Source organism: Phacochoerus africanus, chromosome 1 (genome assembly GCF_016906955.1).
Source record: "Phacochoerus africanus isolate WHEZ1 chromosome 1, ROS_Pafr_v1, whole genome shotgun sequence".
Classification (NCBI taxonomy): Eukaryota; Metazoa; Chordata; class Mammalia; order Artiodactyla; family Suidae; genus Phacochoerus; species Phacochoerus africanus.
In genome coordinates, this window is record NC_062544.1 from 161,525,166 (window position 1) to 161,544,675 (window position 19,510).

A 19,510-nucleotide genomic window follows, 5' to 3' on the forward strand; every position below is an offset into this window, starting at 1 on the left:
AAAGTAAGTTGCCAATACATTTCTAGCTATGCAGGCTCTGAGGCAGGATTTATTGTAATTGTAATAATAAAAGGTAGATAGACCTTTATGCTTCCCGAAGTTCTTTCACATTTAGTATGTCATTGCAGCCTCACAGTATGTTCAGGATTAGGCATGGCTCTTTCCTGAGTTGTAATGAAGAGGAACTCGTGAACCACCCAAGGTCATACAGCTGAGAAGAGCAGAGCTGGGAGTCAGACCAAGGCCACCTGCCTGTGTTGGTTGGCCTGTCTGAGATCTCCCTGCCACCCAGACACATGAGGGAGCAACCAAGTTCAAGAACACTCCATTGGACCTTTCCCGTTAGCTTTCTACTTTTGGAAATTTCAAGCTTTTATCTGAAGTAGCAGGGTTTAAAATCAATTTTTTTTAAAGTATAGATTTCTCAATTCAGCCCTGATTTGATATTCTGAGCATGATTACCTCATGGTGTGATTAGCATTTGTCCTTTCCCATTTTATTACACCTAAAGTGACTACAGATGGCTCTGTGTGGAGGTGTAGTATACACTTTAAGAAATCCTTCTGCCCAGCCCTGTGGCTGTATAGTTGGTGTTCCCTGCCTGCTAAGTATGTACACTGGGAGGACAGACCCAGACCGTGCAGCTGGTAGCAGATAGTACCATCCTCCATCTGGAGGGACCTCATCAATCTGGAGGAGAATCCTTGGCAAGATCTATCCTTTTCCTCAAACCTGGGTGGTGAACTTGGCCTAGTGTTTTCTCCAGAAAGACTAGCTGCATGCGTGGGGTACAGTGCTGCTCAAGGGGATGCTACAGGTAAGATTCTTGGAGGCATAAGACTCACCTGCTCAGAGCGGGACATTTAGCACCCTTGACTCCTGCCCATTCAAGGCCATTAGTAAACTCTGGTCATTGTAATGAGCAAAATCAAACAGAGGAGCAACACCCCACCCCTTCAATACTGTACAGGCCCTGGATGAGATTTTGCAAATGTGTAGTATGCAGTTGTTGGCCAACAATATTCAGGAAAGCAAAAATATGTATGCTGTGGCTGAATAAGTGTGAGATGCTTCAAGGAGCCAGACTATTTCTTAATGGCACATGTGACATACATTCAAAATATTTTTTTTTTGGCTTTTTTTTTTTTTTTTTTTTTTTAGGGCCACACCTGCAGCATATGGAAGTTCCCAGGCTAGCAATCGAATTGGAGCTGTGGCTGCCAGCCTAGGCCACAGCCACAGCAATGCTGGATCCTTAACCCACTGAGCAAGTCCAGGGTTCGAACCCATGTCCTCATGGATACTAGTTGGTTTCTTTACTGCTGGACCACAATGGAAACTCCTCAAAATATTTCTGATGGTAAAATGATCTCCACATCTGGCCTCTTCCGTTCTCAGACATGAACAGGGTGTTTGCCAGAAGTATGCGGTTTTTCTTCCATATAGTGACAGTGAGGAGGGTACTTACTGCCATTATATGGAATAGTATCATGTAGTACTTTGTGCCAGGCCTTGTTATACTCCATGCCAAGCCTTGCTAAGTGCTTTGCTTACAGTAATTCATTTAGTCCTTCCAACAACCAACAGCACTACAAGGTAGCTATTGCTAATATCACCCTACTTCATATGAGAAAACAGACACAGAGAGGGAAGTGACTTGCCCAAGGTGACATGGGTAGTGAATAGAGAAAGGTAGGATCCGAGCCCGGCCTATCTGGCTCCAGAGCCAGATGTTAACCGTCGGTGCTTGGATGAATGTGTAGAAGTGAGGTCCCCCCGACCCCAGCACTCTGTGGGCATTGAGCTTTGCCTGGTTACTCTCACTACAAATGCCCCAGCTGTGAGTGCAGAGAAAATTGAATTGCTCTGAGATTGGGAGTTTTCTGAGAGGTAGTGGATCATGTTTCAAGTATCAGGAATAAGATAAGGAATCATGATCTGGGTGGAAACTGTGGTTGGTAAATGATAAGCTTTTTGGTTTCATGACTCCTTTATGCCCTTATATTGCTAATGACCCTGAAGAGCTTTCGTCTATGTGGGGTTTTATCTATTGATGTTTACTGTAGTAGAATCTAAAATTGAGAAACTTTCAAATGCTTATTTATTAGTTTATTTAAAAATCATAATAACATGGTGTTCCCGTTGTGGTGCAGCGGAAACGAATCCGACTAGGAACCATGAAGTTGCAGGTTGGATCCCTGGCCTCTGTCAGTGGGTTAAGGATCTGGTTTTGCTGTGAGCTGTGGTGTAGGTCACAGACATGGCTCAGATCCCGAGTTGCTGTGGCTCTGGTGTAGGCTGGCGGCAACAGCTCGGATTAGACCCCTAGCCTGAGAACCTCCATATGCTGCAGGTGCAGCCCTAAAAAAAGGCAAAAAAAAAGGCAAAAAAAAAATCACAATAACAAACACATTACAGGTTAACATATGTAACTCCTTAACTATATGCACTGGTCACTTAGAAGATATTGACTTATGGTTGTTTCCAAAGTTGACCTATGTCATTATACAACAGTCACATTCATGAATATCACACTCATTTCATCAGAAAAGTATTAAAGCATTGGCAAATTGTCCGGCTCGTGGTGGCAGACACAGACTTTCCAAAACTGAAGCCTCAAATTTAGCATCAGCAACAAATGCTGCGAGTTCTTTTCCTTGAAGTGACAGGCTTCCTTTGAAAGAAAGTCTGCCACACACTCACGTTTGAATAAACATAGTTTTTCTGTCAATCATTCTTTTCAGGAAAAACAGCTTACTCTACAAAAAAGTCCTAGTTCAGCTCTCACTCAACTTAAATCACACAAATGCTTTTCCTAGAGGCGAACCGGCATACTTTGCTCTACAAAGATGCTTTATGTGTGCTTTCCATTTTGTCACACAGACTATTAAAATACTTGTACTCAAGGGTCGAGATTTAATAAAATCGGTAGCATTTACTGCATCATTAAAGTCATTCTCAAGTGAAATTTGCTTTACTTCTTTCTTTCTTTTTACTCTGACTGTATGTCACGTAAAATGCAGTCAGGTGCTACTAGGGCACCTGTACTTTTATTCACCATTGCTTTTATAGCATCAGTGCAAATGTCAACACAGTGAAAAAGACATATAACGTCTTGGTGTTAATAGGATGATGATTTTGAATTTATGGACCCTGCAGAAAGGGCCTTGGGGACCTGACAGGTCCATGGATCACATTTTGAAGACCTCTCTCCTAGAATGTCACACCCACCCAGGGATAAGCAACAGGAAAGAATAGAGGGCACAGGATTTAGACTCAAAGTGTCTCGATATCAGTCCTTGATCTGCTCCTTATTATCAAAGTGACCTTTGGTGAACCACTTACTCTCCCTGAAACTCAGTTTCCTCACCTGGAAAGTCGAATCAGATCTATTGTTCAATGGTATTCAAGGTTAGGGAAAATATGCATTCTAATAAAGTAATTCCAGGAGTTCCCTGGTGGTCTAGTGGTTAAGGATTTGATGTTGTCACTGCTGTGGCTCAGGTTGGATACCTGGCCAAGGAACTTTTACATATTTTTATAATAAAAATAAGCACATTTTATAATAAAAATTAAAATTAAAAAAATTGTTCATTCATTCGTTTGCTCATTCATTCAAACATTGATTTCCCCCACAGTCTTATGGGAAGAATTAAAAGACAACTAGACCAGTTTCTGCTGGTGTGATGGGAGGTGTGTTACTACAAAGGAAAAGGTAATTGTGAGGTGGAGGCGGGTGATGAGGGACTGGACCCACATGCCCACCCAGGCACTGGGGCTCATCTTCTGGGCTGGCCCCTCAAGAGGACTCTTGGTGAAACTGAGTTCAGCCACCTGAGACCAGAGCCACTGTGAGATAGCCCCATGCTGCTGTCCCCACTTCCAGACAGAGCCCATCACTAGTCCAAAGTTCATGTGCACAGCACTTCCACACACAGGTCCTGGCACACAGCTCTCCCACCCAAGAAAGCAGAATGGAAACAAGATTTTAAAAGTAATTTTTAAATTTGTATGTCATTGAGGTATAGTTGATTTACAACGTTGTGTTAATTTCTGCTGTATAGCAAAGTGATTCAGTTATACAGACATATATACATTCTTTTATGTTCTTTTCTATTATGACTTATCACAGGATATTAAATACAGGTCTCTGTGCTAAACCATAGGACTTTGTTGTTTGACCATTCTATGTATAATAGTTTGCATCTGCTTACCCCAAACTCCCAATCCCTCCCTCTCTTACTTGTAGAGAACCACAAGACTCTATGTCTGTGAGTCTGTTTCTGTTTCATAAATAAGTTTATTTGTGCCATATTTTATTTATTTATTTATTTATTTATTTATTTATTTATTTATTTATTTATTTGCTTCTTAGGGCCGCACCCATGGCATATGGAGGTTCCCAGGCTAGGGGTCAAACTGGAGCTACAGCTGCTGGCCTACACCACAGCCACAGCAAGGCAGGATCTGAGCTGCGTCTGTGACCTACACTACAGCTCACGGCAACGCCAGATCCTTAACTCACTGAGTGAGGCCAGGGATCAAACCCGAAACCTCATGGTTCCCAGTCGGATTTGTTTCTGCTGTGCCATGACAGGAACTCCAGTTTGTGCCGTATTTTAGATTGCACATATAAGAGATATCCAATGGTGTTTGTCATTCTTAAACGTGATGTATTTTATATGGAAACCATTTTAAAAATACATCACCCTCCACTACAGTGCTTTATTAGTAATAACGAATTCTAGCAACAGGCTTCGTAAAAGATCAAGACGGTTCAACGTGTAATACACAGATGCTCAGAACTACAGTATTAAATATCAGTTCTCCTCAGGACTGGATCCTGGGACATTTCTTCCAGTCTGTCTTTATAAGGCTTAATGCCAGTTTTAAATGCAAATAGGAAAGCAGTTACCTGCTGTGCTGAATCTCTGAAAATTACAGAATTTGCATGTCCTAGCCCATGTATGTGCACACATTTAATTCTTCACCAGAGCATTATAAATGCCACACAAACCATAATCACTTCTTGATATGTGCATATTCTGCCTTTGGCTTGCTGATAGTAAGGATGGGGTGAAAACAAAAGGAACAATGGATGGTTTTATCTTTCCTTTTCCTCTCTGTCATCATTTTCAGTAAAAGTTGTTAGCTACTAAGGGGAAATAACCTAGTAAGAAAGGATATGCCAAGGTTCTTTTGTTGGTTGATCATGTTTCTTTTTCTTTTTTTATTATTATTTTATTAAAGTAAAGTTGATTTACTATGTTGTGCCAATTTCTGCTGTATCGTATAGTGACCCAGTCATATATATATATGTACATATGTGTGTGTTTGTCTTTTCATCATATTATCTTCCATCATGTTCTATTCCAAGAGACTGGATGTAATTCCCTGTGCTGTACGGGGCGGCAGGGGCGGGGGTGTGTCTCAGTGCTTATCCATTCTAAATGTAAAAGTTTGTCATTTTAACAAATTATCAAGGGATGATCATGTTTCTCAAAACATCTTTGCCTTCTTCCTGTGTTCAAAACAATGTTGGTTCAAGCAGGAGGGGTAGCCTCTTGGGGCTGTCAGCTCCTCAATTACTGATTATTTAGTTGTAGTCATATGCTTACCTTGTTCTCACTGAGTCCCCCCAAAGTCCCCCATCTCTTGGGTCCACCAGGATGCTCATGGGTCATCCTGAACCCTAGCTGCAGATGGGACAGGGAACAGCAAGGAACAGGAAGGCATGCATATGGCACACACCACCTCTGCCTGGGATATGCTCCATTGTCCAAACAGCCAACTTATTTACAAAACCCAAGTTCGAAGATAACATTAGTAAGAATTTCAGCATGGCGACAGCACACTCAGAGCCGTCTTGAGCCAGAGGCCCTCATATAACTCCCAGGTTGCCCACCCCTGAAGCTAGCTCTTCCCATGGCCCCTCCTGCCACATAGACCTCTGCAACCCCTGCTCCCCTCCTGTGGAAGGGCGCTACGGTGTGCTGCCCCCTGTACCTGAAACCCAGCTCCATCCCTCGTGGCCTGGGTGCCTCCCTCATCCTCTTGCTGTGACCTCAGCTCAGCCATCACAGCCTTAGGTTAGACTTCTCTGCCCAGCCCGATGGGGTCAGAACTTGCACAGCACCAGGTAGCCCTTCTTCAGCGTACATATCACAAGCACCATTCTTCATGAAGGGAGGGGATGATGATTCCTTATTTCCCTCCCCCACTGGATGGCCAGCAGTTTGTAGGCCCGGACTGGGTGGGTTTTGTTCATCACTGTTTCACCAGGGCTGGGAGCATCGTCCCTAATGAACATTTACGAAGTGAGCAAATCGATGAATAAGTGAATGAGTGTTTTTGCAACCAGAACACAAGTGTCAGATAAATGAGGGTGACATGAATTCTAGTTTTTGTTAGAAGGAGGCTGAGTCCCATCTCCCTCGGAGCTAGTACAAACGTGGGGAGCATGGCATGGCCCTGTGAACTTTACTGTCTCTCCTAGGAGGTTATGAGGACTTGAGCATGGGATATCTTTATGCCTTAAGGTATCCAAGTCCTTTTCTTTGTGTCTTCAGGCCCAGCACAGTGCCTCACGCTTACTCTGCTCTCAAAAAATACTGGTTCCATTGAGTTGACCTTGATGAAAATATGTCACCCCTAGGTTTACTTTATCTCCCCCTCTATCTCCTCTTTCACCTTTTCCTCCTTCCTCCCCTTTCCTCTTGTTCAGGCTTTCTGAGTCTTTTTTTTTTTTTTTGGCTGCACTTGCACCATGCAGAAGTTCCTGAGCCAGGTATTGAACCCACACCACAGCAGTATCAAGAGCCAGAGCAGGGACAATGCCAGATCCTTAACCTGCTGAGCCACTAGGACACTTCAGGCTTTCTGAGTCTTGAGAACTACTTTCAATGTGATCAAATGTCTCCAACAGAAAATTACTGTCATTTATTTTAGGTTTAACTGGACTTTTCAAAGAGAAATGGTCTGATTGGCCTTCGAGTCAATCCCAGGTGGCTGTGTGGTGAGAACGCTGAACTCTTACCACTTGATGTAGGTCCCCGAAACTTGTCCCTTTGGAGAAAGAATTTGGCAAAGAGACTGAGGGTAGTGAGGCAAGTAAGTGTTATTAAGAGAGGAGAGAAGATAAGAGGTGGAGAAGGCACAGGCAAGCAATGAGGGTGGGGGTACAGAGAGAGAGAAAGAGCAAGAAAGGAAGAGAATGACAAGTGCTTTGGAGGTGGTTTAAATCACTTGTGTGGGGGCAGTCCTCCTGGGCTTCCTCTGGCCAGTCATCTTGCTCTGTCTGGCCTTGAGCCCACCCTTGGCCTGGCTCAGCGTCTTCCCCTGTGTGCGTGTCCATTTTTTCGCCAGGATGGATTCCAGCACGAGGGTCTCTGGGAAGTTGACGGGATGTACTACGGTCTGGTGCCCCTCCTTTCTCTGACCCCTGAGGAACCTTTCCGTAAATGTGTAGTTCCGAAGGTCTCCTTGACCCCAAGAATGAGAAAGAGATGGTCTCTTATCTTTTATCCATGCAGGATGCAGTTTTTATCTTGAAGTTATCTGTCCACAGGGAACAGAGTCCAGTTGCTCAGCCTGGGACCCATCTATCTCTTACTTCAGAATCATGGCAGTAGTTGGGTACTCCAGAGAACACCCCAGAACCAGGCTGAGCACATTTTCTGCTAGTACTCCCGTATTACCCTTGATCTTGGAATGGAACTACACCACAGGCACTTCAGAAGTCCATCCCTTCAACCCTAGCAGAAAGGACACTTAAGGATGGGATGAACCCATTCTCCTGCCCTGAAGGCTGCAGAGGTGGCCTTGCCCCAGAGGCAGCACAGGCCTGAGCAACAGCAGCAGAGCAAGAACCAGCCTTCTGGTTAGAGCCTGACCCAACACCCTGTCTGTCTTGCCTATTATTCCACAAGTACATCTGAGAAATGGCTAGGAGGGAATGCAGTGAAAATGGAGTGTTCATAATGAAATTGAGGATCGATGAAATAATAAAAAACAAAAGCCTAAAGGTAAACTTGGTATTGATTGACCATCTCAGAAAACATTGTTAGTAAGAGATCAGGGCACACTTCCTATAAGTAAGATGGGGGCTTCCTATATGTAAAAAGTGAGGCTTGAATGGGAATATCGAACATTCCTGGAGGGCATCCCCTCGGTGGTCCCCTTAGGAGTTACGGGGCTGCTTGGAGACTTTGTGGCGGGGCAGAAAGAATGTGGGATTAGCACTCAGCCATACCTGGCGTTTACAACTTGAGCTCTATGACCTTGAGCAAGTAATAGCTCCTCTGATCCTTTTTGTTGCTGTTAATTTGTACAAATTGGTGTATAGCATCTACCTTGCAGGTTTGTTGTGAGGATTAAACAAGATCACCTGGGCAGAGGTACAAAGCTCGGTGCCTGACACAGAAGGGGCGTGCAATCATATTATCCCTTCTCCTCACTCTTGTCTGTTCTTTGGAACAGCTGGGAAGGTGCCTGGTCACCCTGAGTGTGAGGACTGCCTTAAACTGTACCCTATAGGCACCTCACCCCAGTCCCAGCAGTGCTGCTAGGGCAAAATGTCAGACCAGGGTTGGGACATGTCAGGTAAATGTTCTCCTGGTGACACTATATCCTGGGCTCTTTTACAGGTGACACAGTCAAAACCCAGAGAGACAATATAATTTGATGAAATCAGGGAGTAAGTAGCAAACCTGAGTTATGACTCAGGCCCTTGGGCTCAAGCCTGCATTTTACACCCCAGGAGCCTGTGGCAGAACCCCTTGCTGCCCACATCACATGGCACTCACACGTCCCTTTGCACTATGAATGGTCTTTCTGGACACTTACACATCATCTCCCCAGCAAGCCCATAAACTCCCTCAACACAGAAAGAGACTGTCTCAAATCTTCAGTACTTCCCAGGACACTGACTACAGGGCTTAAAGTCCATGTTCAAAAAATAAATTTCTGGAGTTCCCTTTGTGGCTCAGCAGAAACGAATCTCACTAGCATCCATGAGGACGCAGGTTCGATCCCTGGCTTTGCCCAGTGGGTTAAGGATCCAGCATTGCCGTGAGCTGTGGTGTAGGTTGCAGATGCAGCTCAGATCTGGCCTTGCTGTGGCTGTGGTGTAGGCCAGCAGCTGTAGTTCTGATTGGACCCCTAACCCGGGAACCTCCATATGCCACGGGTGGGGTCCTAGAAAGACAAAAGACAGAAAGAAAAAGAAAGAAAGAGAGAGAGAGAGAGAGAGAGAGAGAGAAAGAAAAAGAAAGAAAGAAAGAAAGAAAGAAAGAAAGAAAGAAAGAAAGAAAGAAAGAAAGAAAGAAAGAAAGAAAGAAAGAAAGAAAGAGAGAGAAAGAAATTTCCATCAATTGAGATGAAGATATTTTCATGGCCTTATCATTCTAATGCAGAGAAAGAGTTATAATACACATTAACCCAGCTGAGGGAGAGAAATGCATTCATTTCACAACAGGTTCTGCTCTTTAAGAAGTTGGCTTTTCTGGCTACATGGGGATTCTGGACTCACAGAGACTCACCCCCACTGTTTGGAGGGAAAATGGCAATTCCAAGTGGCCTCTGTCCATTTCCCCATAGGAGAGTGGTAGGTGAGAGACCTGAAGGGAGGAGGGAGGTGGGGGGGGGACTGCAGCAACAGGTGGTGTTTAAACCAGGAGTAAAGGACAGAGCAGAGCAATGTGGCTCATATTTTTACCAAGCAAACAGGTCACCTGGGGATCCTCATTAAGATATGGATCCTGACTCAGGAGATCTGGGTGGGACCTAGGAGTCTGGGTTTTTTGATTTGTTTTGTTTTGTTTTGTTTGCCACAGCCGCAAAGTTCCCTGGCCACGGTCCAAACTCAGCCACAGCAATGACAATCCTTAACTGCTAAGCCACCAGGGAACCCCCGGGAGTCTGTATTCCTAACAAGCTCCCAAATGTTGTCCAAGCCACTGCTTCACAAAGCACACTTTCAAGAAGTGAGGATGTGGGGGTTCCCTTGTGGCACAGTGGGTTAAGGATCTGGCATTGTCACTGTAGCAGCTCAGGTGTTGCTGCTGTGGAGCAGGTTTGATCCCTGGCCTGGGAATTTCCACATGCCTTAGGCACGGCCAGGAAAAAAAAGAAAAGAAAAAAAAAAAGTGAAGATGTTGTCACAGAACAAAAGACTATGAAAGCTTTGGGCTTTCTCTCCTTTTTCCTGGAATCATCTTTTGACAGTGGGCAAATTCCTTCATCTCAGACTGGGCAGAGGGCAAGCAGGAAGCCTGCTAGGAAAAGTGGCAGACTGGGGCAATCAGCCAGCTCCCCTGCACGATGACTCCCCTGCTTTTCCTGCTGGGTACCCTGGATGGGTGACATTTCCATTTTACCATCCAGGAAATGAATGTGTTGGTCTGGGTCTGAAGTGGCCTGGAGATTTGGGGTTTGCAAATCTGGTCCAGTAGAAGCTCTGTTCAGCAGTTCTCAGGATCTCCACTCTCTGCCTTCCATCCTGCAGGAGAAATTTGTGCATTCAAGATCCACGGCCAGGAGCTGCCCTTCGAGGCCGTGGTGCTCAACAAGACGTCGGGAGAGGGCCGGCTCCGCGCCAAGAGCCCCATCGACTGTGAGCTGCAGAAGGAGTACACCTTCATCATCCAGGCCTATGACTGTGGCGCAGGACCCCAGGTGACCGCCTGGAAGAAGTCCCACAAGTGAGTGGCCAGGCTGAGTTCCTTGGACCCCTCCCACCCCTGCCCACAATTCTCATTCGCGCATGGCTCTTCAGATGCTCATGCGCAGTGGTCACACCCTGCCTCTCCGGCCTGCCGACTGCTGACCAGTTCCTTAATACCCCTGCAGGCATCAGCATGGGTCGCTTTCCACACCTGGAATACTCTATTCTCTGTTTCACTTGAAGATATTCCTATTTTACCAAAAGAACTAAGTTTATGTGTCACTTCCTCCTGGAAGACTTCCGTGAGTCATTCCATCCCTGTAGACCTAGTTGTTTCCTTTCCCTGGGTTTCTGCCAGGCTACCTGCTTCTCTCTATGGCAGCACTTTCCATTCAGGGTTGTACCTCTGTCTCACATGGAGTTTGGCTCAGCACTTAACTCAGAGTAAGAGTGGTTTAGGGGAGAAATGAATGAGGGAGAGGGGAGATGCTCCAGAGGAAGTGTGTTGCCTAAAGGTGGGTAACAAAGGCAGGTCAAGTGCTTCTCTGGGACAGGGGATCATCTCAGAGCATCAGAGGATGGGGACGAGGACTGGCGGAGGGATCTGGATGGGAGGGAGAACAGAGTATTGGGACCACAGCCGTAGCGACTGGCTTGAGGTTTCTCCACACTCTCTCAGGCCTGGGCCCGCAGGAGGTGTGGGAGATGGTGTGATTCCTTCTTTACCACCATCTCTTCTGTTCTGTGTGTGGTCCCAGGGCCGTGGTCCATATCCAGGTGAAGGACGTCAATGAATTTGCTCCCACCTTCAAAGAGCCAGCCTACAAGGCCGTGGTGACAGAGGGCAAGATCTACGATAGCATCCTGCAGGTGGAGGCTGTCGACGAGGACTGCTCCCCCCAGTACAGCCAGATTTGCAACTATGAAATCGTCACAACAGATGTGCCTTTCGCCATTGACAGAAATGGTGAGTGTCTGGAGAGGACCCCAGTGGGAGGCAGGGACTCAACACCACCACTCACCCCTCTGAAGGGCAAGTGGGAGCTCTGGATGTCCCTGGTCTGGCCTCTGTAACCCAGAACTCAGCCCTGCACTGGAAGGGATGACCTGACATAATGAGCAGCCCCAGGACACCTTGGGAACCTACTCAGGGAATAATCTATAAGAACTCGTGATGCCACTCATTTGGACACTGAACACCTGTTGGTTTTCTGGTAGAATTTTCCTGTTATCATCCAGATGTGAGCCATGCCCTCAGCTCAGCCATATCTGAGTTTCCTGTGTAGCAAGTTTTCTCATTACCTCCCACTATCACTGTCTGCTTCCACCTGCAGAGAAAGGGGTGCTGAGAGAGAAGGTGGAGGTTTCTGAAACACCCTCTAAGCTGTAGATCCATTCAGGAATCTTGAAATCTCTTGCCAGTGTTTTTGGAGTATTTCCATCCCAGTGAGAATGAAGAATTAAAGAACCTTTCCACCACATTCCAATCTCAAACTGAACTTACTGAACTGAAAACAGTCCCAGAAAGCCATTGGGGTATTTTCTCCATCACCATTATTAAGAAATACATTGTAGTGTCAATGCCACAGCCAGAGGCCCAGTCAACTCAGCCCACTTTAACTGTAATTCTCAGTTACTTGATAGGAATCAAATGATAATTATTCATTAAGTATATTGTTCATTATTAGCATGAATTTGTGGGTATATGTGTATTATCCCCATTTTGTTTCAAATAGGGTTTAAGTACTGAACAAAGATGCAAAGATTGCAAAACCTGAGGTTCATCCACTCTGATTATTGAGTGCCAGGTACAGTGCTGGAAACTAGGAATGGAGGTAGATGGGAATTGAAAACAGATGTGGGCCTGCCCACATGGAGCTTACCGTCTAACACACACAAAAAATCAAAATAAAAGATAAAAACTCTAGCAGTGTCAAGGGTGAGGGTGGAGTACAGAGCATGCCATGAACCAGGGTCAGGCAGCGAATTAGCCCTGAGCCTCCTGGTGGCCACTGCTCAGAGGAAACACCGTCAGCCACCTGCTCTCAAATCTTGGGTGCTTCCCGTGCTTCTTGATGTAGAGACCAGACAGAAACTTACCCTGTGACAGTTTCCAGCATCCTGAGAACTGCAGCAGATTCCACAGGGCAGGGAAGCCAAGGAGACACCCCTATAACGACCTCCAGGACTCTATGATCTGTCTCTGAAGATGAAGCCAATATTCATAAAACAGACAAGAGAGTACTAAGGAAGTTTCCTTATAAGATGTGAAAACACGTGGGCAGTGACAGACCCCTGGACATCACTAAATGCTAATCAATGCATGAGAAAGTAAAGGAGGAAATACTGGACTTTAATTGAAGTTTGGTTCAGGACTAAGAAGCGGGTAATTTCAATGAGTAAAGCCTGTCATAACCGCTCCTGATAGCTTTTTTTTTTTTTTTTTTGTCTTCTGTCTTTTTAGGGCCGCACCTGAGGCATATGGAGATTCCCAGGCTAGGGGTCTAATCCGAGCTGTAGCTGCCAGCCCACACAGCTCACGGCAACGCTGAATCGTTAACCCACTGAGCGAGGCCAGGGATTGAACCCGCAACGTCATGGTTCCTAGTTGGATTCGTTAACCACTGAGCCACAATGGGAACTCCCCTGCTGGCTTTTCCTACAGTCCCTGTGAAGTGGCTGGCCTGTCATCCCCACCACACACACACACACACACACACACACACACACACACCACTCTACAAATTATAAAACTATTTCTTCTCCCCTATGATGAGCTGTGCAGTTTCTGTCCACAAGTGCTTTGGAACTTAGGGAGGGACAAGTCTTTGATGAAGAGCAGGACTGGACAGGTGGAGGTATCCGGTCAAGTTCCCCTTGGCCTCCTGCCTTGGTTCTGGAAAGCCGCAGCCCTGAGAGAGAGGAGATGCAAATCCCTTCATCCGAGGGTAAACTGCCCCAGTCATGAAGATAATTACTCACCTTGATGAGCCATTTCACTAACATATGCCAATTTATTTCCCTAGCTGTCTCATTAAAACTGAGTAATGGTCCTTTGCCAGGCCTAAGCCTCCAACGCTGGTTCACAACGCAAGATGAGGAGAGCGGGCACTCCCAGGGAGCGTGGGCCCCAACGGCGAGGTTTACAAAAGCCTTTCCCCAGTAATGAAAGCAGGACCTAAGGGCAGACACAGAAGCGGCTCCCATTCTAATGAGCTTCCCCGTTGGCCCTTATCCATCACTTCTCCTGGCGACCTTCCCAGCTCCTTGAAGAAGATCTTTGCGTGCATGTTAGGAAAGGTACTGCTGAGTTGGGGGTCCACTCATTCAGGTCCCGTGACTTAGGCAGGTGGCTCCTGGCCCCTCCCACTTGCCAGACTTGTCACTTGTAGGGGAAGGAAGGAGGGACATGGCAGCATGGAGGGTAGAGGACAGTACATGGAGTCGGCCTGACCCACTGACCCATCTTTTTTTTTTTTCTCCTCTTTTTAGGGTCGCACCTGTGACATATGAAAGTTCCCAGGCTAAGGGTCGAATTGGAGCTGTAGCTGCTGGCCACAGTCTCAGCCACAGCAACGCAGGATCAGAGGTTGGGAATTGAACCTGCATCCTCATGGATACGCGTCGGGTTTGTTACTGTTGAGCCACAGCGGGAACTCCTGGCCTGACCCATCTTAATGTAAGATTCAACCTCTTCAGACCAGAGATCCTTGGCCTTCCTTCCCTTGAATTCCTCCCCCATAAAATCATGGCAGTAACAGACCCTTCCCTATGGTGGGTAGTGAGGCCTCAGGGAGAGGCAGTGCCGGGGGACCACGTTCAAGGGTACCTGGTATACAGAGAATGTTCCATGCATGGTGCCATGATTATTAGCTACTTACCTGGGTGACTAGGACATGAAGGCTTTTTGCTCCCCATGTATTTCTAGGCTGAAATTAGGAACAGGTAACTGAGTCAGGAATACTGCCTCCCTCTTGGGGAGTTCTGGATCCATTTCAGATGGCTTCCAGCACCCCACCCCTGCCCCGCCCCTGTTGGCATCTTCTAGCCCTTGGCTGGCCTCTCTGAAATCCTAGATAGTAGGGCCTGGATCCTCACTTCCGTTGAACACATAGAAAACCTGATTCCTAAAGCATAAAGAGCTGGCCAGACAGCAGCAGTCACCCTGGTGGCAGAGTGGGGACTAGAACCAGGTCCCCTGAGTGCTGGCCCCAAGATCTTTCTGCTAGTGATATTATCACTGTCCTCAGTGATATTGAACAGGAACCCATGGCTATGGTATTTAAGTTCAAGATTATAAAGTTGTGTCTTAAGCCTACAACTACTGTTCGGTGTGTGTGTGTGAGAGAGAGAGAGAGAGAGAGAGAGAGAGAGAGAGAGGTCTTTGATAAATTACTAAACCTGGCTTCATTGTAAAATGGGAATTAAGCATTGAGCCTGTGTGAGAGGGCAGATGAACTGCAAATGCGGGGCTCTCCAGAGCATCGGCACAGAGCACTCAGCGGGCGTGGGGATGACCACAGAGGGGGCAGCAGGGCTCTCAGTGCCACCTGCTCTCCACTCGGCAGACTTTTCTCCCTTCCAAGCAGTGGTTGGTCTCCTGTAGCCTCTGCTGAGCCCTCTTAGAAGGCAGGCTGCTCTGGTGAGAACTGGGCCTTGGTCACCTTTGAGCAAACTGTGTCCTGCTTATTTTCCAAGTAAATGAAAACACTTCTCTTCCACCTGAATAGAAAAGTAATGCACGCCTTTCATGGGAATCTGGGGAAGCATAGAAAAGCATGAAGAAGAAGAAAGTCACCTGTAATCCCACCACCGAGAACCACTGCTGATATTTTGCCAGCACTTTTTCTGTGATGTTTTTTAACAAAAGTAAGGTCATGCTTTCCTTGCTTTTTCTTTATCTTCCCCTTTTCACTTAACATCCAATTATATGGATTTTTTTCCATCCATTAAAAACCCTTCATTACTACCATATTTAGTGCTGAATAGCATTCCGTCTAAGCAGAGACTCAGGCCCAGCTTTCCTCTTACTGTTGGGTATCCAGTTGCTTTCCTCTTTTTCAGGGTAATACATCATGCTTAGATGAACCTATTTGCACCTCTGTCTGCAATGTTGATCATTTTCCTGGAGTCAATTTTCAGATGTGGATTTTCCTGGAGTCAGTTTTTAGATGTGGAATTGCATGCCCCCCAAATACCCAAATATGAACAATTGCAAAGTGACTGGCCCACACAGCTTTCCCCAAGGGCTGTTCCAATTTCAGTGCCATCAGAAAGAGGATGCAGGTTGGTACACCTCTCTCATTGCATCCTCTGCCCCACCTGAGTTTTTAACAAATACCTTCACTATGGAGTTCTCCTGTGGCTCAGTAGGTTAAGGATCTGGCATTGTCACTGCAGTAGCTTGGGTCGCTGCTGTGGTGCAGGTTCAATCCCTAGCTTAGGAACTTCCACGTGCTGGGGGTGAAGCTAAAAAAACAAAACAAAACAAAACCTTCACTATTACACTTGGTAGGTACTGATGGTTCTTTAAGAGTTAGCTTCCCAGATTCATTTGGAACAGAGAAATAAGCCCAGGTCTCAGGACTCACCTGGGTTCACTGTGGACTCAGGTCTCCTGAGAAGGTACTACTACGAGAAATCATTCAGACATGCAGGAAATAATACATTTGTCACAGAAGCAGAAAGGATGGCTTTTTCTGGTCTTTCAAAAAAAATTTTTTTTGCTTTTTTTTTTTAGGGCCACACCTGCAACGTATGGAGGTTCCCTAGCTAGGGGTCGAATTGGAGCAACAGCTGCCGGCCTACACCACAGCCACAGCATTACCAGGTCCGAGCCACAGCTCACGGCAACGCCGGATCCTTAACCCACTGAGCGAGGCCAGGGATCAAACCCGCAACCTCATGGTTACTAGTTGGATTCATTTATGCTGCACCACAGTAGGAACTCCTCAAAAAAAATTTTAAATCTGTGATTTAGCCAAACCTGCCCCTTCCCTATATAACCATTGGCCACAATCTTACACTCTCTTTTTTACCTAATGCTTCAAATACTGGGCTCTGGAGCCCATTCTCCCATGCATGAAGTCAGTGGTGGTGGAGAAAGTAAATTAGTTTCTCAGACAGTTTCATTAAGACTTGTTACTGAAGTGGCGCTGCGGCAAATTGAGCCAAGGATTGCGGGCTTGTGTGTTTATTTTTTCTACCACAGTCAATAGTGTTTGGTCTGCTTAATGTCACATGGATTGTAAACCCTGAGCCTTCCTCTTCTACTAGGTGTATCTTCTGAGAGCCATTTAACTTGAGAGAGAGAGAAAGTTAAAAGTTTCTGTTCAAAATTCAATTCAATGTTGCTGGAACATCCTTCTCATGGTGATTTTACAATGCTTCCACCTGACAGGAGCCCTCCCCTGTGATGCTTAAAACCACGAACTAGTTTGTTAATAGAACCCACAGGGAATGTTACCAACACCATCTTGAGCTGTTCCAGACGTGCGCGGGGACCCCTGAGCTGAGATGGAAACAAATATTTGGAGGAAGATGAAAAGGATTCTGAACATCAATCACAAGCCCAAAGATAGAGCACATCCATTTTTATTCAGAGATCCTCAACTGGCTTTGTGAAGAGGAACTTGACTTCCAATAGGTGGCTGCAATTGCATTTTTAGAAACAGTCCAGAGCAGATAGCAAAGGAAATGATTCCCATTCCTGGTCCAAGGTCTTGGGCAACTTCATACCTCTTCCCCCTCCACACCCTCAGCTATGCTCACCTTTGTAGCCCTTGCTCATGGCCTAGGACTGAGCGCTGCCTTACTAATGTTGAGTGGTGAGTGGATCAACTTTTCCTATCTTTAAAACATGATGTGGCTGTTCTAACTTTCTGCACTTACTTGAGTTAGACCCTGTTGTCTGAATTCACGCGAACAATATACATCAGCTGGAACGGAAGAAAGCTCATCAGGGAGATTTCCTTTAGTTTTGATGAGATATAAAAATATTTCTGAGTCAGCCGTTCCGTGTTTGTGTATTTGCTTGTTGTTTTATTTGTTTTTTTTTAAGTTCCATTTTCTTGATCTTGCCTCTGGCAAAGGATGATGATACCATTTGAGTTTTCATTTGCTGTCAGCTCCACCATGAGGAAAAAAAAAAAGCAAGACTGAAATTATTCTCGACAAAGGAAGACTTTAATCTCTAGGAATCAAAAAGCATTGTTGGGCCTCAATTCATTTTTTGAAACCAAAATTGTATTTCAGCAAAAATAGTCAATTACAGTTTTGCTCATTAATTGTCAACTATTTTATTTTTGAACTGTCATACCAAACCCACAGCAACAAAATCACACAAATGACTCAGAAACAATGCCTGGTCTCTCTTGGAGAAGAAAAATGTCTTTGTCACCAGGGCAAGGAATCTGTTATTCTGTGTAGCTATCAGAAGGGAGGTCACACGTTCTCTTATTGATTTTACTTCCTATTTGGTAGCAAAATAATGTGAGAAGAGGCAGTGAACATTCCTGGCAATGAGCCCAGATGTTAAAAAAAAAAAAAAAAAAACATACTGGGACGTTTCTGAATTCCATCTTTTTTCCCAGAGATTTTGAGTCAGATGAGTGCTCGGTGCCCTCCATCAGGGACACAGCCACACAGCTTAGGGTTGTTTTTTGACAACCCCATACTTAAAAACACAACCAGTTGGATTCCAGATGTGTGCACAGAATTCCCTGGCTGGGGTGGCTCCAGCCAGTGGTTCCTAGGAATCTGCCACCAAGGCGCAAGCAGTCCCCATGCAGAAGCATTACACCACTACTTGCCCTTGTTTCTTACAAAGAGATCAGGAAAGGGGACAGCTTATTCTGGAGAAGGTTGGAGGAGGGCAGAAGCGATTTTGAAAAGCTGCAACGTGGTTAACTTAACCTGATATGGTTTTCAATGTCCCTGTGTCCTCAGGCAACATCAGGAACACAGAGAAGCTGAGCTATGACAAGCAACACCAGTATGAGATCCTGGTGACCGCCTACGACTGTGGACAGAAGCCTGCAGCTCAGGACACCCTGGTGCAGGTGGATGTGAAGCCAGTTTGCAAGCCTGGCTGGCAAGGTGGGTCTGCCTTTGTCATTGCTGTTGGGGGAAGGCAGGTGCTGGTCCCTAGAGGAGTTTGTAAAGCAGAGCCACTCTGCTGTAAGAAACAGAGTAGCTTGTTTATTCTCACAACTCCTGGGTGATGTATAACCCCCATTTTAGAGCTGAGAATGTCCGAGGCCACTCATCTCACTTGCATGCCTGGTTTGTCCAATGTGCCCTTTCTCAAATCTCATGACATCTTTCAGTCAATAGTAATGATCCCAGAAGAATGTGCCAGCAAGCCTGTTCACTTGATCTCAGGGTACAGAGTCCAGCAGGGACATTTCAAGTTTTGATCAGCACCTGGGGAAGGTTGTGTGTTTCCTGTGCTTGCACAGAGGGCATACAGGCAAAGGATGAAGATCCAGAATCCAGCCTCTGCATTAGGTGGTTTCTAAAATGTTGGCTCTGGAAATGGAGAAGCAATGGCTTTAGACAGAGGTGGATTTTTTTGTGCTAGTTTAGCTCTTTTAGGACGCCAAGACAGAAGGTCCAGGTTGCCCTTAGGTGCTGGAGGTGTTCCACAGAGCTAAGGCAGAATAAGGAGGGCAAGGCCAGTTGCAGAGATGGAGCTCACAGAGGATTGGATGGTTTATGGAATAACAAGAACTCTTGTGGTGGCACCAATAGGTCCTGTAGCCAAGCAGGGATGCTGGAGTTATCTTTGGGCCACCATTTGGGTTGCTCAGCTGTCCCTATTTCTGCTTCACACATTGGTTCTGCTGC

At 45.9% G+C, this 19,510-nt stretch overlaps 1 protein-coding gene across 1 annotated transcript in view; it reads left to right on the forward strand.

The window, feature by feature from the left end:
- The window catches only part of CLSTN2 (calsyntenin 2), a 654,299-nt gene that overhangs the window by 495,211 nt on the left and 139,578 nt on the right, over positions 1–19,510 (forward strand). Inside the window, exons 3-5 of the mRNA XM_047783473.1 lie at positions 10,505–10,700; positions 11,422–11,630; positions 18,611–18,760. Coding sequence (XP_047639429.1) covers positions 10,505–10,700; positions 11,422–11,630; positions 18,611–18,760 — 555 coding nt within the window. The remainder of the gene's footprint in view (positions 1–10,504; positions 10,701–11,421; positions 11,631–18,610; positions 18,761–19,510) is intronic.